The sequence below is a fragment of the Miniopterus natalensis genome, chromosome 8 (assembly GCF_054644295.1).
Source record: "Miniopterus natalensis isolate mMinNat1 chromosome 8, mMinNat1.hap1, whole genome shotgun sequence".
In the NCBI taxonomy this organism is placed as follows: Eukaryota; Metazoa; Chordata; class Mammalia; order Chiroptera; family Miniopteridae; genus Miniopterus; species Miniopterus natalensis.
This window is the reverse complement of record NC_142088.1, coordinates 30,942,112-30,955,058: the sequence shown is the minus strand read 5'-3', so window position 1 is coordinate 30,955,058 and position 12,947 is coordinate 30,942,112. Positions and strand designations below refer to the sequence as shown.

Below are 12,947 nucleotides of genomic sequence, written 5' to 3'. Positions count from 1 at the left end.
CAATATGTGTCCAACAAATATTTAGTGGATAAAGGAAAGAGTGACTGTCCTGTGGTACCTCAGTTTTCAAACATCTCCATTGACGAACGCTATAAACCTAGAAGGAAATGCTTCGGTTTCCGAACACGCCTCGGGAGCCGACCATGCCCCGCGGCTCCCGCTGAGGGCGAGACCCTGAGGCCCAGCTGGTGGCTGTGGATCCCTCGGTTTCCGAACATTTCAGACCTCGAACGGTCTCCGGAACGGATCACAGAAGAAACCGAGGGACCACTGTATTAGTTTTTATTATTTTACTCTTGCATTAGATTTAATACTTTTAATGTTATTAATTACATAGCAGACCTTTTTTTATTAGCAATTGACTTACGTGATATTTTGTTTTGAATTTTAGATTCATTTGAGCTGACCAAATTAAGCCATAGAGCTCTGTAATGTTTATTAATTTACATGATATTTATATCTTAATATGTAAAGGCAGTAGCTCCTTAAGTTGTGGAGGAGTCATGAACCCTTGAGAATAAGATAAAAGTTACAAAACCTCTTTACAGAAAACCGCAACATGCCCACTTTTACAGAATTTTGCGTCGCATTTCAGGATTGTCAGAGATGCCTTTAAGCCCACCTGAAGTCTCTGGGAATTTTGAGTCCTCACTTCAGAAAATCTGTGTAATGAAAATCTCTATTCCTCTGATTAGCTCCTTTCTCTTCATTAATTCTTTTTTTTAACCAACACCTACCACGTGTAAAGCATGGCTCACTGTGCTTGTGGAGCGGTGGTAACCAGGATACCCCTTCTAAAGAAAAGCTCCTCTGTCCTCCAAGTTCTGGTTCATTGCCTGAGAAACAGACTGGGGAAATAAATTGTAAAAACAGTAATAATACCCATAAGTTATATGTAAGGTGGCAACAAATTCCCATTTGTTTAGGATAGCCCTGGCTTATTCCTTCCGTTCTGGTATAACTATTGGTAGCACTCCTTTCACTTTCTTAAAAGTGTCTTTATTTGGATGATAAATAAATATGTCCCTCTTATTTATACAATACTTACCAGAACCAGGAACTTCTAAGCATTTTACATTTATTATTTAATATATGAATCTGATGACTCCTGAAAATGTTATAACTAGAGAAGCAACAATAATGGCAATGAAAAAGTGATATAGAGGATATGGCAGAACTCAAGCAGCATGAATATTATTTCTTACATAGCTTTGAATTTAGAGAATATAGTTATAGTTTCCTGAAAAATGGAGTTCTTATTACATTATAAATTCCCATGCCCATATATAATTTGAATTTTTTTTTTTAGTCAATTAGGGCTTTATTTGAATTGATTCAGAGAAAAGGAATTTCTTAACCATTTAAAAATTTTTTTCAGTTATATAATAGATCATAGCCTTATCAATCACAGCCACCAATTTTAACTTGCATACTTCTTTTGTGATAAAAAATAATGCATACTTTATATTTACAGAGACCTTTCTGATACTGGGATGAGAGGCATTTTAAAACAACCTGTCTCGTGGTTATCTAGGAAGGCAACATGATTTCACACTACATAAGATGATATTTCTTAAATTTTTTCTGAGATTAAAGTATGTGTACTATGAGTAAAACGACCTACTAATCTAGTCAGTCCCACATATTGCTTCGCTACTGTGTTGCAAAGTCATCGGTAAATGGAATAAGGAAGTCTCAGTGAATAGCACATTCATTTTAGTACATTTAAATTGCTTCAGTAAATTGTAAGTATTGTAATATACATTTATCAAATATTTGGCGAATTTAATATTAAGGACACCTTGATGAAAGACACATTATAAAATGAATCTTTGTGACCACATTGGTACTTAACTAGTCTAAGCTCAGGAAAGCCCAGCATAGAGTGTAAGTGTAGATAGTAGCTCATTTGGTCATATAAGTATTTCTTTATATATTTCTGCCTTTCAAATCTAACACACCCCAACTCACTTCTTGTTATGCATATACTAACTTATTTTCTTCTTTTTAGAACGGGACTTGTTTGGAGCAGAACCTTTTGACCCGTTTAATTGTGGAGCAGGGGATTTCCCTCCAGATATTCAATCAAAATTAGATGAAATGCAGGTGACTATTTAACTGATTGGCCCATAAATGTTTTTTTTCTTTTTAATATGTGATTCTGTATAACAAAACTACCTTTTCCTTGAATTATTAGCAGTATAAAAACTTACTTAAAATAATTACTTTAAAATAAGTATATACATTTAGTCCTAAAACTACTCCTACAGATGGTAAGGATAAGGTTTGGTTTAGTTTTGTTCTTAATGGTGCAGTTTACAATGGCAATAAGATGGTTCATTTTTTTTTTATACAAAATTACGTGGATTCTAATGGTTTATTATTTTGAAATCCAAGAATTAAAAGGTCATTACATTAGATCTATAAGATTCTATCTCGGTCTTAACAATTATGAATTTCAAAATTGTGAATGGGTAGATGAAGGAAAATCTTTGTGAGACTAAAATCAGTCTCTCTTAAAAGAAGCATTGTAGTTTGAGTTCATAACTTTTGGGCTTTTACTGAAAAAGCAGACACCCAGTGACAAGTTTTTTAGGAATGCAGTTTAGCTGGGTTTTCATTCTTTCTCTCCCTTTTATTTTTCAATTCTGGAAGTTTGAAGATACTGGTTTTAAGAACTCTATAGAATGACCCATGATTAATAAATGTTCTTACAAACACTACAGTAAACTCTGCTGTTTATATTTTCACTTTACATTTTGATGAAGTTATATGCTAGTTTTTATCAGAGACATACCCTTGAAGTTCTCATACAAATATTAATTCAAAATCATAAGTTAAATAAAAGGAAAATTACAACACCCAATTAAATTCAAATTAAGAACTTTAATATAACAGGATGAATGATGCTATTTGGCTGAAACTAAAATCACCAATATCAACCTTCTGTTGATGTCAGCATGTATTTTGTTTGATGGCACAGTTTCCCTATCTCTTTGCTATATTTCAAATACTATGAAACTTTGACTCAAATAGTGCATGATAATTTATCAGGAATGCTTAATTTCTTTTATATGAAATCAGTTGGTATGCTTTTGTAAGGACAAATACAAATATAGGTACTGATGTGGTAGTATTTGTTCTCAAGTGTTATACAAACCATAAAGGCTACTTTTCTATTCATGTTTTTTAGATTTTCACAAAATTGAAAATTTTTCTATATATTTTTTGAAGATAAGCCTACAGCTTTAGATTTTTGTAGGAATTTACTTTGAGAAACACTGTTTTGGAATGAGTTCATGATGTGTTAGTCAAATAATGTTAAGCTGTGGTATTTTTGCTTTTAGTTTTTGCCATTTCTAATATTTTCTTAATGTCTTTTTTATTCTTTTCTGCTTTCATGGTGGGTAGCGCCAGAGATGGTTGGTATATTATTTTAATAATAATTTTAAACAGCTTACAACTTTTTAAAGCTAAAACCATAATATTTGCAAGCTTTATTTAATAAATATTCAAATAGCAGTTTCATATGGATGTGTCTGATTATCAGTTGTGTTTAAAGAGATCTTATAACCCATACTTTAAAGTATTTTTTCAATGACTTAGTCACTATTGCATTGTCCATCTCATTGCTTGTCTGTTTCTTTGAGTCCAGGATTTATTTGCAAGGTCATTTCAACTAAAGTAAAATACTGTTTTCATCAAAAGTCTATAATGACTTGTTATTTATCTTGTTAGCCCAATTAATCTAATGCACACATTTAGCTACTATTTTTATCTTTGCAAAGAATGTAAAAAATGTATACGGTATAATGGGTTGGATAAACCATTATATTGAGTTAATAAGTCTATTGAAATATTTGGTTTTCCTTTTATATTTACAGAGGAAATCACAGAAGATCTCATACATGTACAATTTAATCAGAAATGTTAAGCCATATTTTATTATAAATTGTTAGAAAATTATATATTTATTTGAAATCAATAATTTAATTTTTGCATTTCACATAATTTAAACTTCTGTGTGTATGACATTGACAGGCCAATCATTATAACTGTATTGATAGCCCAGAAGTACACCTTATAAGTTATAATAACTTACTACATTAAAAAAGAAGCATGGCAAGTCAATGAATGGTGAAAGAATTATGCATTAAGTAGTATTAAGTCAATTGGTTAATAATTTTGAAGGATTGATGCATAGCAGAAACAGCAAATATTCAAATAAATTTCATTAACATTAGACTGATTAAAATGTTTGAAATATAAGTGAATATCTATCAGACTTTTTATTTGGAGAGAAATTTTTGTAAGGGCATATAGAACTTCTGTAGTTTTAAAATTTTCTCTCTAAAAATATAACTATATCACATACACATAATTAAAGTAAATAGACAAATGATTAAGAAACTAAACAATTAACAGAAAAATTAAAAAACACACACAATAGTTCACAAAAGAAAACCACAGGTGACTGGTATGCAAACATTTTAAGTCTAATCAGAGAAAACATATAAATTAAGTAAAGGACTATAAATGTGTTTTAATCTAGCAAATTATCAATATTATTTTCTTGCTAATAATCAGTACTAGTGCAGGTATGATGAAGCGAGCATTCTAAATCACTGAGGGACCAGGGTCAGCTCATAGCGTTCCTTTGGAAGAGAATTTGTCACTAATACATGTATTTGTATTTTTCATCGAAGTAATGCAATCTATTCTGGGGAGAAAATAAGTATAAATGTGAAAAATATGAAAAATAATTCAGTATACCTTATTAGTAATTGTAAAATACTGGAAACAATTAAATCATATTAAAAAATAATAGAATGTTATATAGTCATTAAACTAGTTTAATGGGGGCTCAGAATAATAGTAGAAAGTTTGTTCTGCTATGATTAAAATATATTGAAAATTCTTTATATATGTAATACAATAAATAGCAAGTTATATGTCATATAATCTGGCTTTTATATTATCAAAATCGTTTTAAAAATTTATAGATGGAAAGAAAGGAGACTCTGACCTACTTCAACATGTTCACAACTTTTGCATATGAGTGGTTTTTCCTTCCTTGATATGCTTTTCTCCCTACTTCAGAAAAATAGAAAATACAATTGGGCAAAATATTTCATACAAAAAACCCATTAATATATTACTAATAAAATTATTTTTGTATGATATTAATTTTAATTTCCATCACTACATAAATTAAATAAACCCTCACTTTTATTGAGAAGTTAAAAATTCCAGAGGATGTGCAAATTCTAGACAGATTGCATGTCCGCCGAATCATGATTTACAAAATGAGAGCGAGGAGGCAAGGTCAGAAAGCGTAAGGGAAATTTTATCATAGGAGAAAAAAACCAGGGCCCCATATAACTGTGTTTGTTAATCTGGGTGATTGAATTAATCTAAGAGGACTTCAAAAGGATCCTTATAAATCACCATGGAGATGTTCTTTTAAGTGATAAACTTTTTTTTAAATTACTGACATAGTGATTGAACCCTATTTTACTTTTATTGCTATTGAGCTTTTCAAATACTGATAGTACGTTGATAAATAGTATTTTCAGGGTCATTGAAGTGACACTGGTTTAATTTCAGATTGAACTGGCAAAATTTTAAAACACTGTATGGTATCAGACCTTTCTGAAGGTAATATATAGCCTAAGCTATCAACCTATGTCTTTCTACCCACCTAATATACCCCAAGATGACATAATACACATATCTTCAGATATTCAAATAAAATATTTTTAAAAACAGGTTATTTGTACTATGTTCAGCTTAAAGTACTGACTTTTCTAAGTATTTGGCAGCATAAATATAACAAAATACTCATGTGATAAGAACAAGGTTTGAAAAAATAATGGTAAGTACTCTGACTTTTGCTCAACTAAAAGTAATTTGTATTCCAAGTCATGGGAAGCAATTTTGGAAAATCTTTGCAGTGATCACTCTGTAGGGTCTGTGCTGTAGACAGTGAAGAGCATTCTCTGAACATTACGAGAGAATAGGTGTGCCTTGCAGTTTTATAACAATCTTTTTCCTCTGCATCATAATATTTACCTTGGATTTGTAATAACATGAGTACATTTAGACACCTGTTCTAAATGAAAGTAATTCAAAGAGATACACAGTTGGTTAACACGCAAGTAGATACAATCTAATTAAACAAAACACACCAAGCAGAACTGGGACAAAAGCCCTATTTTTGAGAGACATGTTTTTTCCTCAGAAATAGACTACTGTCTACATTTTATTTGCCAATAATGTGTCACATGGCTACCCCAGCTACAGATGATCTCACTGAACAAAATTTCAGTTCTGTTAGTAAGAAAGTTAGAAATGTATATATTATATTATATATTTGTATATATACACGTATGGATACATATATATCAGTGATTTTCAACCAGTGTGCTGCAAGAATGTTGAAAACATGCCATACCTGACTGTTTAGTCAGAGGCACGGACCTCTTTTCCCTTAGATTGTCAATTAAAAAGTGACAGCAGCCAACACAACAGTAGCCATGGCCTGAGTGCCCTGTCTTGAACCACAAACATATAGATCATACAATAGAGGTGCATCTTTCTGGTCACATTGCATAATAAGGTTGCATCTGATTGTTTAATTCTTGGTACCAGAAATACTTATATACAAGTACAGGCACCTGATTTTTTTAAAAGTCACTTTGGAACAAAAGGGTAAGTAATCACTTTTATTATTATTTTGTTCTAATGCAATCAAAATTATGCCTATTTTTTTGTCAGATTGGCAAAAAATGTATTTTTGGTGTTCCACAGAATTTTAGTAATTAGTTTATGTGTGCCGTGAGATAAAAAAGGTTGAAAATCGCTGACATATGAAAAGAGAGAAATAAAACACTGCCACACTGCTTCTACAGGAAAAGCTAATCATGGTCTCCAGTTTCATTGATGAGTGTGAGTCTGTGCTTTTCACCTCTTCTTCGTTGGCAGTGTGCAAAGATTTACGGACAAATGTGGGGATGGAGATAGCTTATACTTCAATTATCTATCTTCTGCAAAAAGAAGAGAGCCTGGAGTAGAGAAAGAAAACTTTTTTTTGCCACTAACTTTTAACTGAAAATCTAAGAAATAAAACAAAACAAAAACAACCTTTTACAGCAATTGTGTACTTGCTATCAATAAATCAAAGGCAACTTAATTTCCAAAAATGTCCTAAAACATCTAAAACATGCTCAGTGAAGTGAGATTCAAAGTAAAAACTTACGACTACAGCAGGCCTAGTGAAGGAAGCTTTATCCCTGGCACAGAGGCCTGCAGTCCTGTGCTCCACGTAGGGTAGGACATTGCATCTACTAAATGTATTTTATCAGGCCCTGAAGAGTGGTAACCGGGAAGGAAAGGTGAAAACTAGCAGGCTATCTTGAACCATTTATCAATTTGAAGGTTAACTATCTCACTTATATTTAAATATTTCTTATATTTAAACGAATATTGATCTTTAGAGCCAACAGAGAGAAATTTAAGAAGGACAAAGATTTTACTGAAAAAAAAAGATGTTTAAGTCTTAAAACGGCTTAATTCCATATATTTCTAATTTATTCTCTCTCGTGCATGCTAACCTCACATATATTTAAAACTTTCAAAATGCTAATGGGTATAAAGATCTGTCTAGGGTATACGGCTATATAAAAATTTGTCAAGCCAACATTTGACATTTAATTATTTCTTAGTTGATCAAAGCCTGAAGATTTCAACTTTTGTTCATAGCCTCTTTGATTTACTGATTTTTATTTTACTTTTTTTGCCATGAGCATTTCCTATTTTAATGATTTTACTCTGTTTTACAGGAGGGGTTCAAAATGGGACTAACTCTTGAAGGCACAGTATTTTGTCTCGACCCATTAGATAGCAGGTGCTGATGTCAAGAAAAGAATTCCTGATTCATGTTAAATTTATTTTTATCTACATACCTATATCATTCGCTATTACTTTATGACAGGTCTTATACATGTGCCAATATATTTTTTAATATCTTCACTTTCTGAAAATTATTCCAGTAAAATTTTCTTATACATTCACTGTTGGTCTGTAACATTTTATTTTAAAAGCAACTCACTGTATTCTTTTATGTTCATTTCTGTTGTAGAAGAATTTTTAATCAAAAGACAAATTATCCAAATATCTATCTTGTGTTTGAGTTCTAAATAGTTAGCATCTTGAAATTTGTGTTCATACTCCAGGCTGCTAGTTTATTATTGATTTCCCAAAAGCCATACCTTAATGATACCTTTTAAAGTCCTACAAAGATATACCAATGCCAAACTGAATACTGTATTCAAACTAATAAACATGTTACCATTCATTAGACAAATGTCATTTTATGTATGAAGTGTTGTTTCATATCATTGAAAAAATGTAAACTTTGAATATAATGCCACCAGGTGATTTTTAGTAGAAGTAACAAAAATATAAATTCTTATAATAAACCAAATGTATTTAGAGTATTAGTAAATGCAAGGTAATGAAGTTAGTCATTATCATCAGTTATACTCTAAATATTTTATTTATTTCATAAGTATTGTGGAAAAAATTAAAATTTGCTATTTACAAAACACATAAAATTTAATTTCTAATGAGATAAGTTACATTACTAAACATATAAATATCATTTGATCTCATGTTTCCTGAAAAAGCTTTTGGAATGTATGCTGTCTATAGTTGGAGTGTCTGTTACTCATATTTACTTTACCAAATATATTTTTTTGTCTCAAAATATTGTGATGTCCCATTAGTTTTGATACTGTAAAACCTATGGCAACTATTCTTCATCAATATTCATCACTATCATCAATATCAATTCATTCATCAATATCATCAATATTATTTAGCAAATTTAATTTTTTGTTGTTAAAGTTAGAATCTCATTTTTTCACAAAAATCAAGTTGCTGCTCAGTTTAGTCTTTAACATGAATAATATTTTTCGCTCAGTGCAACAAAAATTTATGGTCAAAACTTATAATTTGGTTCATCACAATGTAAGAAAAATAAATTAATGAGGTTAGATTGCGGGTACATCTCAAAATCAGATTTTTCTTTTCTTTTACTCTTGGAAATTATCTTCAAATGCTAAAGGTACATTTTCACTAGGAAAAGAAACCAAATAGCTTATGCAATAGTATACTTGTATGTATCTCCATAATGTTCTATGATATATATATATAAACCTTCTTGTTTGTTTTCTGGTATCTGTTAAGTTGTCCTTAATTAGAGGTAGTATATGTTTCATAAAGAAATGTGTTTATAATTTTGTTTGTCATATAGTATTTTGGAATTTGTATAATGAGGACGTTTAGAAGCCATATCGATGGCTTTTTTTTAACAGATAGAATTTGTATTTTTATTGTACTTTAAAAAGCTTTATGTAATAGTTATATATTTAGTGGCCATTTATTATCAATGGTAACACAATAGAATACTTAAGATGATATTTGCACATTTAAGATACATTACTTTACCAATTTTTAATGGTAATCAGGTAATCGATTCTGCTACTGGCATGATTAAACAGTCCATAATTGGTCATTAATTATGAAAATTTGTTTCACCAGTGTGTTTTTATGAAGATCCAGTGGAAAATTGTATTTCTATGTAAACTCAATGATATGTTTGATTTTGCTGAGAATAAATGATTTTAATTAAATTAAACTGTATAATTTTCTCATTAAATAATGTCTAATTAAGACACGTTCTGAAGCTAATTACATGCTAGATTTTTCTGGTTCATAGATTGGAGACAAAAGAAAGACAGAAGAGAAAGAGAGAAAGAAGAAAGAAAGGGCCTTAACTTCATTTCTTATAGCCCACACACATTTTTAGCCTTATGAGCAAATATCATTCAGTTGTAAAAACAATGGACTTGATCCTGCTGGTGAGAGAGGTCATAGTTTGGTTCCTTCTACCAGAAGCAGCTGGTGCAATAACTGTATTATGAAAATATATCTTTTCAAAATTGAGAGTCTTTTTAGCCTAGTAATAATACAAAGCATGTCTAGGCTGATAGTCTTTAAAAGGTAGACTTGATAATAGGATTTGAGTTGTGGCTAATGGAATATCATGAAGTTTTGAACCTTTTAAAAACACAATGTTTGTAGTATTTTAAAGACATACAGGATTCACACGCACTGCCTTTGCACACCAATGAATAAATGAATTAATCCATTCCATAAAATTCATTTATTACTCTATGTGAATACTCTATTACGTATGTAAGAAAACACCTCTAGTAAGTTTGCTAACAGGCTTTGTTAAATTGAGAATGACAGTTTATTGTCAGAAAGGAAAAATAAGGCAAGTGTATGAATTAATGAATGAAAAATAATGTGTATTAAAGTACTTTGTGAACCAAAAATTTTCCTGAGAATATTTATATTTAACTATTTTAAATGTGGGTACCTAGCACTGGCCAGCCAGTGACATTAATTGTCTTCATCTCTTCTTGTTTCTTGTATTCTTGAGTTGAATTTTTTTTTTTTAATTTTAGTTACATTACGGTAATTCATTTTCAGATAGAATTTCTGATAGATCTCCTGTTGTTTCATTTCTAAATACTGACTTTTTGTAATTCTTTTAGATGTTACTTAACATAACCATGAACAAACTGGCTGTTAATATTTTTGTGTTCCAGTGTTTCCATATATACTTCCAAATTCAATATTTATTCATGATTTTGGGTTTCAGTCTCTGTTAAATTACTTGAAGAATCTTGGACTCAATTTTGACAACTAAATCTCAGACTCCACCTAAAGTACACCCTTTATAAGCCACTAAAACACTGTTGAGATCAGCATGGGTAATAAGGGGTGGGCAAAAGTAGGTTTACAGTTGTGAGTACACGAAACAGTTTATTCTTGTATTATTATTTATTAATGATTGTATTATTTTCCATGTGAACAATTGTAAACCTACTTTTGCCCCACCCTGGATTGTCCTCAGGCTCCTGTGTCTCACACTTGAAGGGTCAGAGTTAAGTGTCCTCTCCTTCATAGATAACAGGCAAATTTCTCAGTACTGTCTCATAAATGTGACATAAGCTTGAATTCTCAAACACCTGTTCCATGTCTTGATCTTAAGTTGTTAGGTCCAAATGTAACCCACTTCTGGAAATTCCTCCCTTAAAACATTTTTGGATTTCATCTAAGGTGAGATTCCCTTACTCTAATGAGGAGACCTCCTCTTTAAATAATTTATGGTTTTCTATTTTCTCGCTTTCAAGTAAATTTTTATGAAATATGGATATTATTTATTTTTTTTAAAAATATGGATATTATTTAAATAGAAGATGTTACCATTCTCTGGATTCATTTCTTTTCATTCTAGTTCATGATTTCTAAAATACACCACTTCAAGCTCGTAGTTAAATAACATACAAAAGATGGTATACTTAAAAATGGGTTGAGGTTAAAGGCTCATTTCAGATTTTCCTGACATTACATGATAAATTGAAATAGCTGAATGTCTTATTTCACTAACATAAATTTCTATGTATCACTAACATTGGGTTTTGTGTCAGTTACCACCATAACTTTACAACTAAAAATTTGCAGAGACTTACCTTATTTACCTTAGGCAAATTTTTGGCATATGTTCCGGTGCACACTCAAAAATAATTGAACCAAGCTTTTCCAGTTTGCAAGCAACTCTATATATAGGCACTTTGGAACATGCATTAAGGCTCTTAAATATTGCTTTCATTAAACGGAAGCTGACTGGAAGCTCTAGTTATCTTTTTACACTATCAACTTATTAATGTTTTTTGGAAAAATCCATAAAATACTATCTTGTAAACATCTTTTAAAAATATTTGAATGTCCTTTTTTAATCCTTTCTATTTATCATCCAAAAATCTTGAGGGAAGGATTATCTTGACGTTTTTGTATACCCTTTGGTGCCAAGCACAACACTTGATCCATAAGCGTTCAGTAAGAGGTTGAGTGACTCCCTAGCATGCTTCTTGCTAATGACGTGAACTAGAACTCCTTATGCTCTCTGTGAAACAAAAGAACCACATGCCTTCCAATAAATGTTAGGAGACAACCACTTTGTCTTCTCTGACAAAATATTTACCATTATTTTAACTTTAATCTTACCACAGTAATAATTTGATAAATAAAGATGGTGACATACTCTAAGAACATCTATCAACCACCTTAGAATCACAGACTAGGGAAATCTGTCTCAACTGAGGGAAGAAAGAAACGAATGGTTACTGAGTTTTAACGAGGCTGTGAAGATTCAAAGATGAGTGCTGTATAATTTGGGGACATTTCCTGTACTCAACAGAGTGGGAACTCGTCTGTTGAGTGTGTATGTTAAACAGTGAGAGCTAAAGACTCAAACCGTGTCTTTCCTTGAACCTCATGTTATAGCCTCACAGTTGGCATTGGGTTTAAACGCTTTTAAGTTTCTTTATTTGTCCTTAACTTTTTATTGTCCTCTGACTTCAAATGACATTTTACAAGAATATGTTGGGGCCCTTCCCAGTTGACTACTCCCTCCCCTCTGTCTGGCCAGGCTGCTATGTTCTCGTCTGTTCCAAGGGTCACTTGTTCCAGTTGAAATAGCTGTCTGGATGGCCTGGAAATAATCCAGATGCTGGTCTTTCCTGCAAAGAAAGCAAAGAAAGATGTTTGTGTCTTGGCTACATTTTGAAAGAAAAAAATCAAATGAAAGAACTTTATGGCTAAATCGACTAATAGTTGAAAAAAATTAATGTAATTCTGGAACTAATTTAAAATTATTATTTTTCAGTTCTTTGTATCATTTTGTTTTTTTGAGTATTTTTCCAAATCAGTTGTTTACAAAACCTTTAACTAATTGGTATTAAATAGCTAAGAATATATAAGAAGTGTATGCAGAGTGATTTTGACAAAGAGCATATATTAATTTCTCACAC

General features: G+C 31.1%; 1 protein-coding gene across 7 annotated transcripts in view; it reads left to right on the top strand.

The window, feature by feature from the left end:
* GULP1 (GULP PTB domain containing engulfment adaptor 1) overlaps positions 1–8,184 on the top strand; it is a 185,271-nt gene extending 177,087 nt beyond the window's left edge. For all 7 annotated transcript variants that reach the window (XM_087819719.1, XM_087819718.1, XM_087819717.1 and 4 more), the window contains 2 exons: positions 2,012–2,106; positions 7,842–8,184. In XM_087819719.1, the coding sequence (XP_087675845.1) occupies positions 2,012–2,106; positions 7,842–7,913 (167 nt within the window). In that variant the 3' untranslated portion in view covers positions 7,914–8,184. The remainder of the gene's footprint in view (positions 1–2,011; positions 2,107–7,841) is intronic.
* The last annotated feature ends 4,763 nt before the right edge of the window (positions 8,185–12,947 follow it).